Below are 22988 nucleotides of genomic sequence, written 5' to 3' on the forward strand. Positions count from 1 at the left end.
GAACTTATGTAAAAATATGGTTTGTTATTTTTCATGAAATACGCGATAAAATATTCGTGTTCATTCGTGCCACGTATTCTGTGAAATAATTGATTTTTATGTGTTCACGGTTCTGCGTTTTATCGTTCTCGTAAAATACGTATACTTCCCATAAATTTTCAGAACAGGTTTTATCATGTTCGTGATTTATTTCTTGACGTCTTGATCAAAGTTTTAATAATATTTTAATATTTTTCAATATTTGGAAAAACAACGGAGGATCTTAGAGGATCATTTCGGTCTGTGTGTGTAATTACTTTTTGTGATTATTGCAAGTATAAATTATCGTTCATACGGAAAAAATATTATTACATGTACAAAATTTTTAAGACTTTTTTTATTAAAAATTGTAGAAGTACAATCTTGATTATTTATTCCTAAAAATATTTACGTGAAACATTTATCAAGTTACGAAGATGTACATTATTTGCCTTAGAATATTTATGATGTAACATAATTCTGTTTAAAAATTCGGCACCGTTTTGTGCTTCGAATATTTCGAAAATTAATTAGACGCGTACTTAAGCCAAGAATATTACGTATTACACGTAAAGACGGATAAAGTGCTCGATTTTTTACCTACGAATCCTTTGAAAATAATAATGAAATTTTGTTAATGAAATGATGAATAAGACGATTCACGATATGTTTCTAATGCCGCTTATGCAAATTACAAACGTACTATGTAAACGAGTTATAGGCAAAGATTGAAATTATTCAGCCAAATCACAGAGACACGTTCATGTTCGTTGCAACATGTTATACCTTTTAATCGCTTCTCGCCCCCAATTCTTGCCTCGAAAGTAGCGTCGACTTTCATTCATCTAATACGGCATTCTAATGTTAGAAACAATTTATTTATAGAGACTAAACGTTGACGTTCGTTCGTCGATCGATGCTTTCTTTTCGCGCTTTTGGTGCCCTGTGTATACGTATGCAAAGTAGCAGAAGAAGCTAGAAAAAAAAAAAGAGAAAGAACTAGAAAATGGAAAAAAAGTATTACGTCCCCGTTACCTTTTCCCCAAGTGACCTAGAAGAAGAAGAAGAAGAAGAAGAAGAAGACGAAGAAGAACAGATTAGGAACGCTTCAAAGAAACGAAGAAAAGCGTAGAAAAAGGAAAGAATCATTGTACATAGTCCGCTGTTCGCCAGTTTCTTTTTCTTCTGTAGAATTCTGCGAGCGCCGCGTTTCCCTCAACTCGATCTTTTTTTAATCGTATCCCGTATAGAATTGCTGCATTTAACGCCACTTATAAACCCGAAACAACGATTTTCTCTTCCCCTCGATGTACAGGAATCCGTAGTGTGAGATATCGCATATTCGATTTTTTCAAACATCATCGATTTATCCGGAATTGGCTGAGAATGATTCATTTTCACGCTAGAGAGGTTACTGCATCGACGCCTAAGTTATCTGCAGAAATTTATATATTATAGTAATTATTATTATTATTATATTATTATATTATTAATATTATTATATTATTAATATTATTATTATTATATTATTATTATTATTATTATTATTATTATTATTATTATTTGTACGTAGCGAAAACAAATTATAAATTATGTATATACACCATCGATAGATTGAATTACATCATTAAACACAGCAGAAACCAATGTCCCATCATTGTCTTCCACCTTCTTCTTATTCTTTTTTGCTTTCTTAAGAATTCATTATTGATAGATATTTTATAAAGTTATTGAACAACGAAGGGATATGATTTCATTAATGAAATGATCTTCAGATATACGGAATATGTATTTATTTTCTTCTATTTTAAATTGCTGATTGTTTGAGGGAGCTTTATATAAACGTAAAAAGTAGAAAGAAAATTGAACGAACGTTCATGGGGGATCAGAGTCCTATATCTCTTTGCGCATCGCCGAAATGCTAATTCCAATCTTGAATTGTTTCCGATTTGCTGTGATTCAAGTTGATTTCGTTCGAAACATCTACGTATGCGTTAAGTTTCGATTATAATTATAAAGATATTGCTAAATATGGATGAGATAATACGACAGTAGTAAAAGATAATGGCACAGTTCGAGGATCGTTTCGTCGCTTTATAAAATTACTTTAAACTATATCTATTTTATTTTTAGATTTTCGAGTCTGATAAACTACAGCCAAACGCAGGTTTAAGAAGGCGATAGTTAATTTATCCTCTTAGACATTGATCGAGGTTGAAATATAATTTAAAAAGTGGCCGAAGATCGAAGCGATCGTGTCTGAGAGAATCGTTGCTGCTTTGTTCATTCTTTCTATATGAAATTTACACGTCAAGCTAAACTACATCAAACTCGTTTCACGTAAAACGTGACGAACATCGTTTTCTCGAACGTAATTAAGGTAGATCCGTGCTCAGAATGTCGCAGGAAGTAAATCAAGGTACCTTACGAAGGGTGAGTATTTTTAAATATTAACTCTACCCTTTATATTAGGTTATAGGTCCTCCTTTAACGTACAATTATTACAATAATTAATTATTTTAAATAATTGTATCTACCTTTCGATCGTCCTTTAACAAAATATAGAAAATTTCGTACTTTTTATTAAATAAAACAAAGCTCGTTCTTCCAGTTTAATTCGATTTAGCATCTTACGATTGTGTAGCATTAACGAGCCACTGACAGGTTCATTGACGTTTCAGGAATCTTCCGTGACGATTTCATACTTGCAAGAACTGGAGAAACACTTTTTCGAATTGGTCGCCCATGGGAATGTTCCGGACGTGAGGGAGTTTCTTGAAAATAATCCGCAATTCAATATCAACGCTATTGACTTTCAGGTAAGATTAATAGTGCGACGTTTTATCAACTTTATCGAAGAACTTAACGATTGAGTTATTAAATGTCGTGAAGGTGCCGTGTGTTTTAATTCCTTTAGTACCTACCTTTAAGCAGAGTCTCTTCTAATTTTAATTTATCGATCGATCGTAAATTTACTAGTTTTTCAAGTATCACGTGATTGTAATATCGTTGCGTGCGAGACATTATCGGTTACACTAGGAATAATTCATCGTAAATTCAATAAATAACTCGCACTACAATCGTTATTAAAGCTTCCTTTCCAAACTTACATTAAGCGATCGTACAGAGATATGATTTATTATACATTGAAACACACGCATTTTTCGCGCCATCTTCGCTTAACATTCTTCACAAAATGTCCCGAATCTCTGCAATTCTCTGTACCACGTTCTGTATCAAGTTACTATACGGATCTTATTAATCGGAAAATTATCGATCTGATCAGTATCAAATTTTTCTTCAAAATTATTCCATGATATTACGACGATGACGATATCCAATGATACGCACGATGCGATGATCGTTTACTGACTCTTCTCGTATACCAACTGCAAGCATGCAGTTTAAAACGTGTAGCAAAAATATAGTGGAAGATGGTGAAAAACAGCTTCCCTTTTCGTCGGAGCTCGTAAAGATCGCCGGATTTATCTGCTATCGCCGGTTTCCCACAACATAACCGTAAGTGGTGTCCGTCGTTTACGTGTCGATTCAGCAGAAGGCCGCAGGTAAAGTGGACACGCCGACTATTTCCTTCGTGTCACGGCTCCCCTTGACCCCTTTTCCCGAGATCATTTCCAATGATTTACGCGATGGGCCGTTCCTTTTCCGAAAAGTTCAAACAGCAACGCCGTCTCTTTGTCCAAATCGCAGCAAACTATCGATAAAATTGTGAAACGAGGAAGAGAGAGAAAGAGATGAAGAAACGAGAACAGAAGACAAGAACTGAGAAATATGGATATCACAGATGCAAAAGGGGATGGGGAAACGAAAGCGGAAATGAAGTTGTAGAAGCGAGACAGAATCAAAGAAGAAATGATAGGACAGAAGAGTATCGGTGAAACACGCAATGAGGAAGAATAGGGGGACGAAGAAACGAGGACAAGAGCAACGATGAAGATAAAATGGAAGATCGACGCAAATATACAGGGGGTGTTTCCAAGATCGTAGTACAATCGGAGAAGAAACGATTCTTCGAGTAACAGTAAGTCGAGAACGTAAAATACAATTCTCGGAAACGAAGCTTTGTATGAGAAAATTTTATTCTTACTTTCTGCTTACTTTCTCACGAGGAATCGCTCCTTTTTTCATTGTGTTGCGCTTTCAGAAACGCCATGTATAACGAGGAAGAGAAAGAAGACGAAGAAACAAGAACAGGAGAAGAGAGCAAAAGAAGACAAGATCTCACTAGCGATGAAGTCGAAAGAAGAAATACAGTACGGACAAAGAAGAGTATCGATAATATACGGTGAGAAACAGAGAAACTCCAAAGAGACTGATCTAAGCCAGGAAACGTAAAAAGGAAGAGTATCGGCGAAACACAACAGAAGAAGAAGAAGAAGAGATCGAGGAAACAAAGAAGATAAACTAGAATCGACCAAACTACAGAATCAAAAACAACAAGATCAAACTAGAAAAAGAACTTGAAAATAAGGGAACAAGGAACTAAGGAGGAAAGTCAGAAGTCGACAAGTCTACGGAATCAAAAACGAGGGAAAGTGAGAAAAGCCAGGACTTGTGAACAAACAAGATACAGAAGAAAAGAGCGAGAAAGCTGAGAGAAGAAAGAGCTGAATAAAAACGAAGAATCGAGAAATCCGGAAGAGAACGAGAAACGACAGAAGGTAGGAAAAGCCAAGTTTTACATTATCGGGGAAGCATACGAAAGAGAAAAACGAGAAGGCAAAAAGAAGAAAGAGTGGAGGGAAACGAAGAGTCGACGAAACTCTTACGCAGAAGCACCGTAACCGAATGAGAAAAAGCAAGACGAGGTCTCGTTATCTCCGATCTTCACCCCGTCGAGATACACGTACCCCCCGTGGAATGTTACCCCCTCCTTCGGCAACGTTCGTGTCGTCCTCCTCTCTTCGGGGTTCCCAAAAAGCCCAACCCTCGTTTCGCTTTGAGCCGAGAAGACACCGCCACGGCCGATCGAGGACGAAAGCGAGAAAGAAGAAACCGTACAACGAAAGAGTGGAACAGAGGGAAGAGATGGGCGAGAGAAGTGAAGAGAAGGCCGAAGAAGAAGGAAGAGAAGAGAGGGAGGGGATAGGGCGCGAGAGAAACGGAACGAAAGAAGCGCTCTGGCACCGCTTTGCCTCCGTGTATCTACGGCCATATTTCAGGCCGTCCTTTACAAGACAATGGTTTCAGCCGAGGACCGATAAAAATTATTCAAATGACTGGTCCCGCTGTAAATTCCATCCGGGAATCCCCTTGCCGCCGCGTGTCCGCCGCGAGAGCCATCTTCCTCGTGAGCGTGCGCGTGCACTTTGGGAAGAACCTGGAGGATGCTCTCGTTTTTTGCATACGATATAATATTCGCGAAGACGTCAGGGCCAGCTGGAAAATTTGAGCGGCAGAGAAGGTTGCTTTATTTCGTGTATTTTTTTAGGCTAGAACGGTAGTTGAATGGTGTTTTAATCAGATGAAGATAGATATTGTTAGAAGAGACGTGAAAGAGGAAATTTTCTATGTTGGTAGGTTATGGTATTCTGTTTTTCATATTATACAAGCAAATTCTTAATAGTTTTCGAGACATTTACGATTACGGCAGAATAATCGGTTCTTCAAAAAATCGACATAATACTCGTTGATGAAAATTCGAAAATCGACACTGTTTTACGATGCGTTCGAAGCAAGGTTTCATTTTGATCGGCGTATTAAAATAATTGGACATTCTCCACGTTCTGTTTATGAGAATATCCCGTTGCAGGAGCGGATACGTAATATCGTCAGAGATATACAAAATTACAGTTAAGCAGTCAGATACGTAAGAAGGTGAAGAATTTGACGATACGCTCGATGATAACGAGAATTGACGCTTGATATCCAAAAATTCCATTCAATTAAGAAAACTGGAGATAACTCAGGATCTATCACGAGAACGTCGCAATAAATCGAGTTTTGATCAGCCTAAAACTTAATGTCATTTACTCATAGCAAAATACGAAAATAACGTGTTTCGTTGCACATTCCCAAGTTCTGCTTCTCTCTCAAGCACGATCCTTCCTCCTGCAATCTTTCTCGCAATAATTCTTCATAACTTGGCAACCATTAATCATCACCAAACGACCAAACAATCCCAAACAACAAATCACTCGCTCAAAGAACCTCACCGAAAGCCCACAAAAAGAATTGGCCAAACATGAAATTTAAATGAACCGCGCCATCGAACCACTCCGTTAGCAATAAATTCCCTTTTCCGCGCAAAATCAACCTATATATTTCGCCCCCTTCCCCTATCATTCCCTTATTTGACGTACGACGACTTCCACAAATACTGCGAATAAAACAGTCGGTGCCCTAATTGCTTCGACAGCGGAGACTCGTTCGTGTTTGTTCTGACGCGAAAAATCGGCAGCTGTGTCGAACTCGATTTTGGAAAAAGGCCTAGGAGGCGGCGTATATCACAAGGCGGGATCGTGTCGGTTTCACAGTGTCCCCTGGGAGACGGCCGAAAAGCCAGGATATCAGGAAATATTGTGACCGGTGTGTCGGCGGCAACAATGGAGTTAGCCCATTGTCGGTGGCCGCCTCTGTTAAACGCGCCGCAGATGGGCGACAAACGTCGTCGTCCCATTCTTCCTACGAAAAGGGACAGGGCTAAGATATCGAGGGCCAGGAAGCAAAAAGGAGGAAGATACAGGAACGAGAGAGAAAAAAGGGGAGCAGATATAGAGAAGTCGGAAAGTCGATTTCACGAGAACCAACAAGCGAACAGGAATTCCGTGATTCACGTGGAAATACGTGGAACGCCTTTTTGTGACACGCGTAAAACGATGGTCGGGCATTTCTGTCGTAGAACCAAGTCGATCGTCGTCGTTGTTGTTGAGTATTATGGACATTGTGTAAGGGAGCACGGAGAACGAGAGATCAGTACATACGATGGTTCACGAGAGTATTCTCGAACGCTTGTATTATAGAAATCTTTCAGGAATGAATGTATGTATGCTATAGAATCACGAATGTGTGAATTTTCTTTCTCTGATTGTGCATAGAAATTAGTCGAATGCCTTTTTCTTCTTCTTGGCTATAAATTAAAGAGACGAGCGTTGCGACTGGACTGCGGATCTTTATGAAATACATCTGGAATTTGACGATTAGATTCCGGCCAAGGGCAGGAAAGTGTCTATTTATGGTACTTGGACCGATAAAAGGGAGAGGAATGTGGTTTTTATGAGTCTTTTAGGGTCTTGGGAATCCTGTTATTTTAGGTTTATGAAAATTCTTCTTCTGTGTTCCTCTTTTACGTGTTTGGTAGATTATCTTCTATTAGGAACGGTTATTGACCTACGAAATTGTGAATGAAATTTGACGAACGCGAGTAAAGACGAAACGTCGAAATTTGTCATTCCTCCGTTTTCAAGGAAAATACGCCAAGTGAAAGCGTATTGGACGTCATCGAGGTGGAATCTCAGATCGAGTAAAACGCAAACCAGGTGAATATTGAGCAGGCAAACCTTCAACGTACGAAAGTAACGTAACAGATTACAGAATTGGAGACGCGTCAGATGCACCTCATAAAAGAAAAAATAAAAGAAAGATATGTGAAAATTTGTATCGCAATGAAATATACAAATCGCAGACCATTTCGACGACAACTGTATCTCTTTCTTCGTTATCACGTCAAAACATTCACGAAACATCGAACATGAAAAAGGCACAAAAACAATTTCAAACCTCTTCCGACTTTTTTCCCACTATCTCGTAAAAAATTCCCAAAGTATCATATCAAACCATACAATATCCTCGAATACCATACCTTAAAAAATCCCCTAAAAAAAAAAAAAAACTAAAAACACCGATTACAAAAAAAAAAAGCAATTCCAAACCTTTATACGCACCTGCTGCACACCGAAAGAAAGATAGGTAAAAATTCGAAGGCTAAAAATGAACGAGATACGTCTGTAACAAGGTACACGGGTCACGAATGATTCTGAGCTTTCTCCCGAACGAAACACGAGATTCTTTTTTCTTTTTTTTCGCTAACGAGAGGTCATGGCCTTTTTTCAGGGTGTCACTGCGCTTCACATCGCGGTTAGTGACAGGAACACGCCAATGGTGGAGTATCTCCTGACTCATCCAGATATCGATCCGAGTGACGCGCATCTACACGCCATCAGGGACAACGAGATAAAAATCGCCATGATTATTTTGAACAAACTGAACGATCTGTCACCTGGATTGGAGTACGCCGGTATAACGCGAAGCGCCGATTTCCCGGACGAAGCCACGCCACTGGCGATCGCTGCTCAATACGGACACTTCGAGATGATCAGTATGCTTCGAAACAGGCTTCACTTCCTTCCGAAACCTCATCCGCCTAGCTGCAATTGCGTAGAGTGCAAGTAGGGAAAAAAAGAAAAAGAATTAATCAACGTTAAGAGTAAACGGACCCTTTTACGCAGAACCCTGTAGCAACTCACGATGATTCGAAAGTTAGAGAAAATCGTAGTCGAAACATTTTCATCTTCGACGAGATTCAGCTCCGCTCGCACTGGGTACATTTTATTTCTGCTCTTTCTTCCACGATGCTTCTTCGCGGCTTGTTAAATGTAGCGTGTAACGTAACTAATATTATTTTAAATATTTACTTACTGTTCGTGGATGGGTATATTATATTATTCAGCAAATTCGGCTTCGGTTAACGAAGGAAGGTCCACGTCGGAGTCAAAGCGTTTTGAAGATATCTGTATCACCAACGATCCTATCGTCGCTGTTTAAATTATCATGAAAATGTAAACGATCCGAGAGAACGAGGCACCTCGTTTCTTGCAAATTTTTATGTTTTGTCTCTGATATGGATTAGCCAATCGACGAAAACATCGGTAGATTCGGAAAAGTATTCATAATGTTGAAATATCCACCGTGGATAACTTTCTTTGGATTTATTATTTTAAGAGGATTGGAGAATTCGTTTTGCCCGACCGACTGGTTTGGAAGTTTTCTGCAAAATAGCTATAAGACTAAGAAAGGATTGTAGCTTGATAATTTTAATAATTTTATAACGTAAGAGCTGTTCTATGGGTCAGAAATTTTTTACGCGATAAGGATAACAACATCCTGGGAAATCTGTATACTACGCTCGACTAACTTTTTGTAATTTTCTGGGTTGAACAGGGTTCTGCATAACTGGGCCTGATTAACGCTTTGCGGTCCGAATTAAATCGAACGTTGAATTGTTCATCGTGATTTGTTCATGCTGAATACATTGGATTCAAAGACTGTTCTTAATTGTAAATTTTGATAACCAACGATTATGCCGCGGATCTTTACGCGTTTATGAAGAATCTGCGAAGAATTGTAGTTTCGTAGAAGAAGAACGAAAAGAGATTCGATCAAAGAAATGAAGTTAAACTATGTTCTTGTTCGATAGCGTAGAAGAGAACGAGAGAGGAGCGACATTCTTGCGATAGAGAGGATGCGATTATTCTCGTACAAGGCAGTAACAAATCCAGCGTACATATGTCAAATTGTCGACGATCCGATTTTGGAGGCGTTCAATTTGTCTTACGAGCTACGGAAAGCCGCCTCCTTCGTCAGAGAATTTTACCACGAATACATAGAACTCTCTGAGGTTATTTTCCTTTTGAAGATAAAAATCCATTGATCAGTGTGCCATTCTCCTAGGATAAATTTATCGTAGAACGTGTCATTCTCTTGGAAGAAATTCTTATAAAATGTATCCTTCGTCTATCGAATAAGTTCTAACAGAATGTGTCGTTGTTTTCATAGAGCGTGATGCAGTTCGCGACCGATCTGATCGATTGCGCCAGAAGCGTGGACGAAGTAGAAGTCATCTTGAAACAGTCTACTGGATTTGCCCATTCGTATAAATTTATATACCCGAGGCTACTGTTCGCGCTGCACAATACGCAGAGAACCTTTGTGGCTCATCCTAATGTACAACAGGTTGTAGATAGTAATCAATACTTTGTAAACATACTTGTACACTATGTAGTAGTACTTTAGAAGAATGGCGTTAATTTAGCGAAAGAATTCTTAATTTCACGATGCCGGAACAATTAATTGTAAACGCGAGCTACGTCAGAGTGTCTTCATAATTATCGAGTAAAATTGTATCGTTTGACGAGAACAGCGTGACGATTCAAAATAGAGGTGTTTTAAAATAGCGAGAAATATACGTGAAGAATATTTCGCTAGAGAAATCCAAAGATTATTAGTCAAATTAGGAAGTTTTTTCCATTTCCAAACTTATATTTATGTTAATCGCAAGAATTATCGACTTTTAATATATATCTAAATATATTATACACAATTGAAAATGAAGCAATATAATGACGAGCATAAATAGCATCCCGCCCCAGTAAAAGTTAAACGTTAATATTACCATATTTGTTAATCCTCTGGTTAAAGACACGACGAAATTTCAATTTGCAGTTAATTACGAGCAAGTGGATCGACGGCTGGTACGAATGGAAGATCATGAACCCGTGGATGAAGTCTTTATTCATACTAATGCGAGTCTTCATGCTACCGGTGATTCTGGTAGTGGTTTTGGTCGCTCCGAATTCAAAGAGGTCGAAATTTTGGCAATCACCGGTCAACAAGTTTATTTCCTCTACCGCCAGCTACTTGGTGTTTCTGTTGATCGTTTTTCTTCAATCGAACGCAGACAAAACCGAACAGCTTCGTGGACCGCCTAACTCTGGTATACCCTATTACCTGATATCGACAGATCGAACAGAAATCGAACAGTAGCGCCTTGACTTCTCACCTCCGGCTGCTTCCTCAGTATACGTCTGGGTTTTGATAATTTACGTGATGTCGTACGCCTGGTCGTTGATTCGTATGTGCATAATACACGGACCGAAGAGATTCTTCGCTGGACCGTGGTATTGGTATGACTTTGTATGCCGACTAAATTCATCGACCAAATTCATATCGTCGATAGGCGACATTTAAAATGAAAATTACTTCGTGTAACATTTTATTTCCGTCTCACTTCGTAATCGTACCGCTTTTCATCTTCGTTTTACTTCGTAATCGTACCGCTTTTCATCTTCGTTTTACTTCGTAATCGTACCGCTTTTCATCTTCGTCTTACTTCGTAATCGTATTACTTGCTATTACTTTGTATTACGTCGTATTACGTCGTATTACGTCGTATTATTTCGCATTACTTCGTATTACTTCCTCCTGTATGGCTTTTGTACATTAAAGTTATCGAAATTTCTCAAGTTATGTCATATTCTATACAATCACTAGACTGCGCTCTTTATGAGATTTATGGGAAGTTTGACAGTGTAAAAATATACAGAATGCAGATAGTATGCAAAGATACGTATAAAATGTCCAATGTACAGCGCATGCTATGATATTTAGTGAGTTAAAGAGATCTAGATTTAGCTTCCACTCTTTCAGTTGCATTTTAAAAAATCTAAAGTTGCATACACATTCGCAGTCTAATAACGATATATAATGACAAAAGCATAGGACAAATAAGTTGCAATTATTTCTGTTTTATTTATTATCGAATTCGAACCGAAATCTGAAAACTTAAGGGAGTTACACGATCTTGTGTAACAACAATGAAACCAAGTGACTTTTATGAATTTTTCTTTAGACTAACTACTGATTATATGGAAATAGAGCTTTTGTAGTGATGATGTGAATAGATAGTCTTGGAATGCAATCTCAAGTATGTGATTTAAATGTAACTTCGTTTCGTTAAAACACTGACAAATATTAAAAATCGAAAATCGAAATATCAGAAGAACTTTCTTTGTGCAAAAGCATAACATTTTCTTCCATTTTCTATTCTCATTTCTTCATTCTTCTCGCGCGAAACTATTGTCAATTTTCCATTGATTAATTTGTCAATTATTCGATCGTTCGATCGAACGAGATCCCATTATGTCACACTATTTTTCTAGTAACAGTTCTGTATTACCACTTTAACGAAAAAAATTTGAAACGATGACAGGTTCGAGATGATCATGATATCCCTCTTTATTCTGACCTTCCTGTATTGGATAACTGCTGCGTTGGACGTGAGAATAAATGGTCAGCTCGAATTGGAGAGGAAATATTGGAACCAGTACGATCCCACATTGATCGCCGAAGGAATTTACTGTCTGGCAACGATAATGGCCTTCCTGAAATTATTGTACATCTGTCAGCTGGACTATCATCTGGGCCCACTTCAACTTTCTCTCGGGCAAATGATCAAGGACGTTGTCAAATTCATCATTCTCTTCAGCATAATCATTTTTGCATTTACCGCTGGTAATACTCGTAATTTATCAAAGTTTCTTTTTCTATAAGTCAACGCTTACTTTCTTCTTTGTATATGAGCTATACGATATTTCCAGTTTAAATTTATACCGAAAATAAAAATTATTTCTCTGGAAATATTCAACATAGAGCTTGTTCGATTTCGCGGGGTGAAATTAGACGAATAGTCGAATTAATAGAGCAATTGATGTTAAATAGAAATATATTGAGATTTATTCGGGAAATTTATTAAAATTTGTCAAATAGAAAGTTTAAGTTCCTCTAATAAAGTTCGGTGTATTTAGTAAGGTTGGACAAAATTGACGCTGGAAAATATCTGATCTGTAAATTGTAAGCATAAGATTTGTTCGTCGATATTGTAGAAAATTAATAATGGAATTGTTTGTCATTGTCGCTCCTTTAGGCACGTGTAAACTTTATCAGTATTACGAGGATATGGTTCAAATCGACGATGAATCGAAAATCAAGACCCAACAGGTCAGCTCGTTCGTTAATTTCTCAGCCACCTTGAAGACTCTTTTCTGGGCACTTTTTTGCATGAGCCCCATCGAAAGCGCTGATGTGATAATTGAGAACCTTCCGGGGGAATCGGAGAACGAGACCATCATCAATCATCACACGTTCACGGAGGTTATCGGCTATATAGCCTTCGCCGGTAATACGCTTATCTAAATTTCCTTTTCGCTTCGTCGGGAAATCCAGATAAAGTTCACTTGAAATTCCAGTCTTTGTCTTCTAGAACGATATTTCCATTTATTAATCACTTTAAACTCTAACATTGTAGTTTGTAATTTATAACATTACCGATGGTCGTACCGTTTTAATATCTGACAAATAAAACTAAAGTAAAGTGAAATACTCACGAAAAATGGGGAAAAATAGGAAAAATAAATATGTATAGTTACATGATATTACGTTTAATTTTAACATTTACTTTACATTTGCTTTTAATTTTTGTGCAATTTCTTAGAATAGGAAAATTTGTAATTTTTTCCTTTTAGGAGGAAGGCGGGATATAGGATAATATTTAAAAAATCTCCTGCTATTTTTCCACCTTAAGTTACTAGTGGAAAATGAGTAATAAACATCTAAAATCTTTTTACTGAACACAGTCTGTAACATACAAAATATAAAAGAGATCAAAGTACATTTAAAATACGCGAAAGGAGATACCACGTTAAAATGTGGATGACATTATGGGGAAGGAATACAAAACAATTTATTACGGCTTTAATTAAATTTCATGTTAAATATCATTCTGCCTTCCAGTTTAATGAAACAGAAATATATGTATGAATTTCGCGTATAATTTATAGGTAGTTAAAGGATCGTTAATGTATTAAAATAAAGTAAATTTTAACATTTTCACGTATAATATAAATAATAAATCAAGAGAAAAATACCTTCCAAACATAAATGAGATAAATAATACATATATTATTTATCTTTTATTATTGATTTTTAAAACAAAACTTTCATTATATCATTTTTGGAAAATTATTCCCAAAAGTATCTTTCATTTAACAATATATTTTTGCTCTTCTTGTGCTCTGAATAACTCCACTGTGATTTCTCTTTTTCAGGATTCACCTTCATCGGTGTGATCGTGATACTGAACATGCTAATTGCATGCATGTCCAACACGTTGACGGAAGTCACAGAGAACGTGATCGTGGAATGGACATTCGGGCGAACTGAAGTTCGAAAGACAATCGATAGTTGCTTTTTAACTCGCAAACAGTAGATTCTAGGATCAAACTAATTAAATATCCGCTTTCCAGACTTACGTCGATTTCATGCTCACGACTACGCTCCCACCGCCATTTAACATTATTCCAACGTACGTTGGTATTCAACCGATTGTCGAGTACCTGAAAATATGGCTGAAACCAACGTCAAACAAGCGTGCACGATGGGATCCACATCACTGTTTTTATATCGTTAGTAAATTTAGCATTTAGTAAAAGTTTCAGCGCTATTAGTACAAATATACAAATAACGTTTTTGTATATTTTGTATCTTGAACAATTTGAAAGAAGACAAGCTTACGCTTCTTTAGAAGTATCAGGTTGTCCGAAATGTGATGTCTCTTTCGTTTTATAAGGAAATAATAGATGCACGTTTTTGTTTTTATTTCCAGTAAAACAAAATGGATCATACGTGATTCAATAAAATAATATAAAACAGAAGATATCGTGCATCTATTTTTGTCTTATAAAAGGGAGAAAACTTTTGGGACAACCTGACACTTGCTTTTATTATTTGTGACCAAGAGTCTTCTACTAGTATATTGAAATGAGGAAATCGCAGGTCACTGAATCATTTATTATGGTCATATTTATGTTTTGTAAATATACATTTATCGATTAAGAAATTCTTTTTACGAAGAAGATCTTCTAACGTTGTTTAAACTGGACTTCGAATGAATTTTAAAACTTGTTCTTAATATGTATTTAAATTCGTGGCTGCAAGCTCCTTTAATTTAAGCTTGAGTTCGATTAGTCTGTTCAGAACACGCAATCCCTTTAACGATATTTCTTCTCGATACAAAATATTTCATAATATGAACATAATCGACGTAACGATGAATTTTAAATAACAATGAGCATCAATTGGGCACGAGAAGAAAAGAAAAGTTGCATAATCCTCTTGTCTTGCTGTTACAAATGAAGACTGCAAGGGAAGTACATCATAAATCAGGTTTTCCATTTTTCACAGGAGAAAAGTTTCACAGTTCAGTAATTCCGTATTACCAAAATTGTTCCCTTACTTGATTTACACTCCATTTTCTTCACAATGTTAAAAAATGCCATTTGTCGTAATAAAATTAGAATAATTAAATCGCCTTTAAATTACCCTGGCTACCTTACAAAACATCGCCAATCTGTCGGCTAATTTGAAAAGAATTACATCTTTAAAAACGTATTTATGATGCTCCTCTTTCCTTCGATCTTCAAATATATTTTGCCGCTAAGAGCAGTGCATTCTCTGCTTGTTGGCAGGAAACTTTAACGGAGGAAAACAACGATGAGTTCTCGATAGTGATGTCCCAGTTGGTACAGCGTTACTTCCGGAAGAAGGATAAAAAAATGGAGGAGAACGAGGTGGAGAAGGTAACGAAAGAGATCGCGGAGCTGAGAAATCTTCTAAGAGACGCTCTCACCACTGTTTGATGAAACAATCAACGAGGCCAAATTGATTTCTATGAGCTTCCCGTCGAGCTACTTGACGAGCAACCGCGACTATCTTAACGCCGAACGAGCAAACAAAAACGTCGTCTTCTCTTCTCGCGCGCGACACGTGGGCGCGGAATCGTCGAACGAAGATCGTAATTAGCAGATAGATCGAAGAGAAATATCACAGTCTTGGGAAAACACTGGCAGTCTGCGCGTGAATTCAATTCACTGTATTGGCGAAGAGCGCAAAGCATTCGAAGAAAGAATTTCTTCCGGCTTCATCGATCCTCGAGATTCCTCGAAGGAATTCCACGCTCTTTTCTTATTCAAGATTCCTGCTTTTTGTTTGAATATCTTTGACGAGAACAGAGATTGAAATGTTGCGAAGGTCGTAGTTAAACGATGCAAGTAATAAGAAAACGATCGAAATTAAGGATAAAGATGAATTATTCTAATCAACTGTAGCTATAGCGGATGTCTTGTGCAATAAAACGTATTTTCAGTGCCGATGATTTGCCGATGTATTATTCATGCATAAATTCGGCCTTCTTATTATCATAGCACGTCCGGTTGTTTCAGCGAAATGGAAATTTTCCATTACTACGTGACGTTTTCATGATGTGGAAAGTCTGGAAATGTTATTAGCTTTGTTACGATGAAAACGTGAGCTCGTTTGATGCGTGCCATACATTACGCTGTAATAATATGTATACAGAAGGATACGTGTAATCCGGCATTGACAAAATTCACACTCGTGCGAATCATTAAATTTGCTTTTTTTTTTTTTGAACATTTACGGAATACTGTTCCTCCTTTCATGCAAGTTCAACCGTTGTCCACAACGTGTAATATCGTAGAAATTAGTCGTAGTTGACGGGAAAGGCGAATCTGTTGAATATATCTCCCCCGTTCCTTTTTCCAATTTTAAATTCAAATCCGAAAATAAATCTCTGGCCAGTAGTTTCATTGGTTTTATATATTTTCTTTTTTCTTTTTCCAGTTTCATAACATAAATTCTATAACGCAAATAGTACTTTAATTCCGTTCGGCGGAATACCGTTGCGTTTTACTCGCATATTCTATTTCTCTGTCCTATTTCGATTTCTGTTTGCCAGCTTCGCAAATAAATTCACCCGGCGTACACGGCGTCTCGTTGGAAACATTAATCGTGTTGAAAAATCCCATTAACGAAACGGTTGCAGCTTCTGTTACTGTAAGAATTCGCCGGTAGTATCGACATGAATTTATTTAGGACGTCAGCCGCCGCAAATGAAACAGAGAAACCACTTCCAGGATCCATCCATATCAACTAAGTGGGAGGAATCTAATCCTGTGGTCGTTGCGTGAAGCCTATTTCCTGTGGCGAGCCCGTGGATGAAAGAGAACGTATTTATACGAGGTAGGAAAGAACGCGCGCACTCTACCAGGAACATCTAGAAACCCCGTGAATAAGAGGGTTTAACGACCCTTCGCAGTCTTGCGGAATATTCAGGACCCTATGACGACGATTTTTCTGTCCGTCTTGTAAGAAAAGACGGCTTAAAAGCTCTTTCCGCTAGAGAGCTTCGCCTCTTCGGTTGTTTCGATCTCGAAAACCGTAGCACAGCTACAGGGTGAAATATCCCTGGCGGAGAATTATGGGTAAAGGGCGATAATGTTGGCAGAAATTAAAATATTTGTCAAATACAGCGTGAAAGGAAATAGGAAAATTTATAACGTGCGTTAAAATTGAATGCACTTTTCGTCAAAATTACGCTTCTTAACGTATCAGGGGATAAAACGATGGAACCATAAAACATTGACAGAAATTGAAATTTCTCAAGCGGAATATATGTAGGTTTCTGATGTTGTAAAAACCATACTTGTTGATGTAGCAGAAAATACAACGGTGGGACCGTAACGTTGACAGAAATTGAAATTTCTCAGGCGAAATATATAGTAGCTTTCAATTGTTGGAGAATCATGCTTGTTAACGTATTAGAGAATAAATCGATGAGACTGTAACGTTGACAGAAATTGAAATTTCTTAAAAACGATGTAGCTTTCTTTTGTTTGAAGAAATGAAAATTATATTAAGACCGAGAGTGTATTCTTTGGAAAAATTATAGCTCTATAACAAGGGATAATTCACAGCAATTAACATGATCGAAGAGTTGTCATAGAAGATATTTCAGATATAATTCATTCAGAATTTTTCTTCCTCTTCGTTAAATTTTAAGTGAATATTAATAAAACATAGCATTACATCGAAATGAAAAACCAGGGATAAATAGCTTACATTTCATCGAATAACCGAAAAGAAAATGTAAAATGTGAACTTTGTCATCTAACTCTTTTATCGATCGACCTTTCGATCGAACCACTTTCGACAAATAAATTTCTCGACGGAAGTCGCAATTCATTTTTCTTTCTTCCTTTATTAAATAGCATTATTTACGAAACAAAACTTGATGTTCAATTTTAGGAAAATGCCATTAACTTCTTCGCTCGTCGAACAATTCATTACATCGGCGAATGTCGGAGCTGCTGTACGTAATCAAATCAAAGGAAGAAACTTGGCTGTGGAAAACTTCTCGCCTCATAAAATATCGCCTCTCGATGGAATCCGTGAAATATTCTTTTAATTCCTGGCCGTATCAAACCAACGTGTCAACGTCAATTGCTCAACCCCTTCAACCGTCTCCGTCATGTTGAGAGCGCTTCGGGCAAATTGAAATCAACGTCGACGTAAAATGTAAACACCATTAACTGTAAAACGCTGTAACCAAGGGCAACGTATTCGCCGAGCGAGCAAACCCCCGGAAATCGTATCAATCGATCGACGTCAGGAGCCAGGTAATGATTTGAGAAAGAGAAAGGTAAAAAGTTTAAAAATAGAAAAAACAGATGAAGAAAGGAAAAACGTGTCACAGGAAGCATAATACGGGGATATAAGAATATAAACAGAGCACTCGAACGAATCGATACTCGAGCAGAAGTGAACCGAAGACTCGCCAGAGAAGTGAACTCGACCGTCTGAAATTGTCCTGGCGTCAGCTTTTTCTTTTTTCTTCCTTCTTCGTGACATAATATCAACATTTAAACAACGAAATTGGTCGCCCAGCTGGATAAGCGATATTCGATATAACGAGACGCGTTCGTGTATCCATTAGCTAGCCGTAATATTGTAGATGAGCCAACGTCATAAGTGACAGTAATCTAGGACGCTCGCCGCTTCCCTCGATTATTGCTTTATCGATAGAGCGTTCTTGACGCGAAAAGTTGCGATGGTTTCGCAATAGTTTGTATTAGATCACCGTTATATACGTAACAACATATTAGAATGATGAAGAAACAGTTACCGATATGGAGGATCATAGTGGCGCAGGTCAGCCCACTACTATTCCACGTAAAATAGATCTCGCAAAATTAGCCTGTTGATCGTTCTAAAACATTATTGTTGTTCCCATCCCTTGAAAAATGAACTATATTCTTTCACCTAAAATTTCACTTCCACGCACATACACACACACACACACACACACACACACACACGCCTCTTTATGTCATTTGTCGTTGGAGAATTTAAGTAGAAACTGCAGCATATTGCGTCGCATTCTTTGAACGAAGACGTAAAAATTGCTTGAAACAAACTTTCAGTCCTTCGAAGTTTCAAGTTGTTAGTCACATCTTTCCACGGCTACGTTAACCGCAGATATAAAATCGAGCGGACGAGATGAAGAAGAAGAGGGAAATAAGAGGGGCGAAAATAAAAAAAGAAAAGGAAAGACACAAATTAAAAAGGTCCACGCTGGCGATATTTCTCTCGATATTATCTCCGATGCACCAACGACCACGGCAATAATTCTCATTTATGAGCAACGCGTGTACGATATATAAAAGTCCGGCCACTTATTTCGCCGTTTGGCGTTCCGATCGACATTCGCGTCGCGCCAGCTTTCGCTTGGTGAAATATAAAACGACCGTGGAAAGGTGCATGTCACGCACGCCGCACCCCAAAGCTTCTCTCACACCCTCTAAATCCCGACCTCGCTTTGACGAGGTCACTACGCGCGCAATTCGACTCCTCAGAAATTGCCTCTTTTCCAGACGACCACACGATAGCAAGGATTACTGTTACCCGAGATAAGGGGCGGAAGAGACACTCGTTAAACGAGCGAGAAACTATGAACGAGGGATCTTGTTCGGTTCGAGGAAAAGGGAAGAGGGGGGAGCTTCCAATTGGCCAACTTATTGAACTGCGCGTAGGGTAATTATGGGAGAAATGGACTGGCATTTTCTTTCGCAATGAGCTCTGCCAGATAATATCGTGGAATTTATTAGTTACGAGATGCAGTACCGTGCAGACGATGCTTGCGACTTTACGAAACGAATCGACGATATTGTTAGTACATTTTTCAAGTGTTCGTAGCGAACGGTTGACTTGAAACGAACGAAGTTCCGAGAAAATCAGCAGGCCTCGCTCGAGAAAGCTTCGAACTTCAAGCTGAACATTTAACGTGTAACTATTTTTCTAATACAAAAATATTGTACAATGTGTGCATTTTAACGAAGCAATAGAAAGTAGAGCATATTCCGCACGTTTTGTTCCAATTACAAGCGTAACTGCAGAAATCGTACCAATTGCGTGATGTAACAGCTTTCTGCAGATACGCGGAGGAATCCTTCTAAAATAAATTTTACCTCCAAATGGAAAGGATGTCGTTCCGCGTCTTCGTTTCAATGCGATAAAAAGAAACACACAGGGACAAGAAATAAAATAGAATACAAATAAGTATTCACCAGCGTTCCTCTACGACGGACGAACGATTTTAACCGACGACAGTGGCCAAGAGAATCTCGACGATCGGTTATAAAACGAAGAAACGATTAATGGATTGATGGAGAACATAGTAGAGCTAAAAGGATGACTACTAATCAAAGGGACGCGAATCTGATTCGTTGTTTCTGATAGACCCAACACAGCCGTACGGATAACGTGTGTCGGTCAAAAACGTCGGTATGTACAAATAAAACAATATAGGAACGCGTGACGATAAACGACAGGCAGATGACATTATTTGCGTGCCCCTATTGCCCGCCTCATTTGTCATTAATCATCTTTCCAGGCCTGCAGTAATTCGTGCTTCGTTAAACTCGTCAGTAGTATATCTCGTTACTGTTCAGACGAACTCGGCTACATCTAGTAGTAGCGGCTAGTAGAAATCAGACTGGCACGCGTATGTGCCATAAATATCGGACGACACTGATATTTCCAAGGGATATCGTTCGAATTAAATGGCTGGGAAATCATAAAAATATTTACGCGGCCTTCTGATCCGACTTGTTTTCATGCGCTACGATGCTTAATCGATATCGCCGCTGTTATAAGGACGGGCGAATGGAACAGCGTTAAAAAATAGACGGCATCGAGTTTATGGGATTTATACACACGGTGAAAAAAATAATGCATTTCGTGGTTCACGCGAGATTGTTTAACGGGCGATTCAGAGGAAAAATGGAAAAATTTGATGCTTATTAGTGGTAAAGAAAAACCTGAAAAAAGCAGAGAAATAAGAATTAATATGAACGAAGCCGTCATTCAAATGGTTTGTACGGAATTGTTGAGAGTTTATAAATGTGCACTACTGTTGTTTGTATTTTAATGATTGGGGAATGTCGTTCGTTTGTATTCTGGTTTCATTGGATTATTCACGAATAATTAAATGGGACGTGGTTTTTGTAAAGCTTTACAACGTTATGGCTCGGGTCTTTTTCGTAATTTAAATTTCCTTTATAAATTTAATCGTATGTTTCATTTGGGACTAAATCTAAAAAAAGAAATATTCCTATTATTTAGAATAGGATCCATAATTAATTTTAATTCTATTCGATTAATATCGACCCAAATTTCTTCGTTACATTTTTTTTTACATCAAATATTTGTCATTTTAATTATTCGATTTCTGACTCTCTTTCCAATATCAATTTTACGTAACAGTGTTATAACTCCAATACAATTATACAATATATAGAATATTAGATATATATTTACGAGAACCTCTAAACGGACTATAAATAAAAACAAAAAGTGACCTTGACACACAACAAGTTTAATTTAAAACAAAGTACAGCTCGAAGCCTTATCGCACATTTTAATCATCGTAATAAACTTTTACGCAAGTTCAATTTTGTTTGCATAACAAACTAATTCCACTCGGCATACTTTTAATGAAAACCTCTGCGAGCAATTCAATCGTCACTTGGAAAATTGATTCCGCTATGGTTTTCGAATTTTTACATTCCAGGTAAGGATTTTCCATGTTAAAGGAAAACAAATAGCAACGAAACATTGAAACTAAAATTCTTGAAACCTTGACGATAAAAAACTTGTCGAATATCGTTTTTGATGATAGAAAAACGACATTGACGATAGAAAAATGACACGGATAACATGCGTGGTTAAATAAAATTTCAATCTACAAATTAGAATCTTCCACGGAAATATGCAAACGAGAAATTGAATAAAACTCATCGTTTGATCTATGCATTTGTTAATTCTACTTCAAACATGCTATTTTATCCTCGTCCATCATTCCTCGCATGCCTATACATATAAAAATTTAACGATTCTCGATTGAACCTTCTACGAATTTCAAATAAACCTTTGCCGTACATTCGCGATCTCCTAATGTAATGTCCAAAAATATGCAAACACGTGCCATATAATATTAGGTTGGAAACAATCGACGCCAAGTTCTAGTACGTGCTTGATCAAATTAGATAAGTGTAATTAATTATAAACTTTGGAGAGTAATAATTACAAAGTTCTGGCACGAACAACGGGACATTAATCCTGGTTGGGCACTAAATTGCTATTTAAATGTCGGATATTAAATTTACTATCGTACGAATTTGCTTTGTCGTTAGCTATTATAGCATTGCAAATTACAATTCTAAATTAAAAAATGTATCCCATTATGTACGGATGAACGCGTTTAATGTTTCAATATTTTACTTGAAACGTGATGATAAAACGATCAATCGTAAAATAGTAAAGTTAGTTTATAAAGTACGTTTATTATATCGTGAAATAACTTTTCAATAAAACACGAATTCTGCGAGAGTAGAATTTCCTTCGTTAAGCATAACATTTTTCAATTCTTTCTCATCGAAATTCAGGATATTTCAATGTCTTACATTATACGCGATATTACGAGAATCATAGAATATGATAAACTTCGTTTAATTAAAATAAATTCATCGAAGTAGTATCTACAAGTTCTCCAAGTGATTTAACGAAAATCCAACTCCAATCAACTATCGAAGCTGTACATCGTTAAAATTTGTATTTTATAATTATTAAACAATAAGGTTAATAATTAATAATTAACCAATAGTCGAATAATTATATTCAAAGACAACACGAAACCATTTTTTTGAAAAGTGTGTACCCAAAATGTGTCGCAAAAAGTAAGCGACGACGAGTATACTCGT

General features: G+C 37.3%; 1 protein-coding gene across 1 annotated transcript; it reads left to right on the top strand.

Moving 5' to 3' along the window:
* Positions 1-2415: 2415 nt before the first annotated feature.
* LOC117205753 (short transient receptor potential channel 4-like) lies at positions 2416-15744 on the top strand. The gene is made up of 12 exons (XM_033444462.1): positions 2416-2451; positions 2700-2837; positions 8092-8426; positions 9460-9655; positions 9814-9990; positions 10480-10750; positions 10835-10940; positions 12026-12327; positions 12740-12991; positions 13920-14035; positions 14118-14276; positions 15339-15744. Exons 1-12 carry the CDS (start codon positions 2416-2418, stop codon positions 15507-15509), a joined length of 2259 nt encoding a protein of 752 aa, XP_033300353.1. The 3' UTR covers positions 15510-15744.
* Positions 15745-22988: the final 7244 nt, after the last annotated feature.

Source organism: Bombus bifarius, unplaced genomic scaffold, assembly GCF_011952205.1.
Source record: "Bombus bifarius isolate JDL3187 unplaced genomic scaffold, Bbif_JDL3187 scf7180000007992, whole genome shotgun sequence".
NCBI lineage: Eukaryota > Metazoa > Arthropoda > Insecta > Hymenoptera > Apidae > Bombus > Bombus bifarius.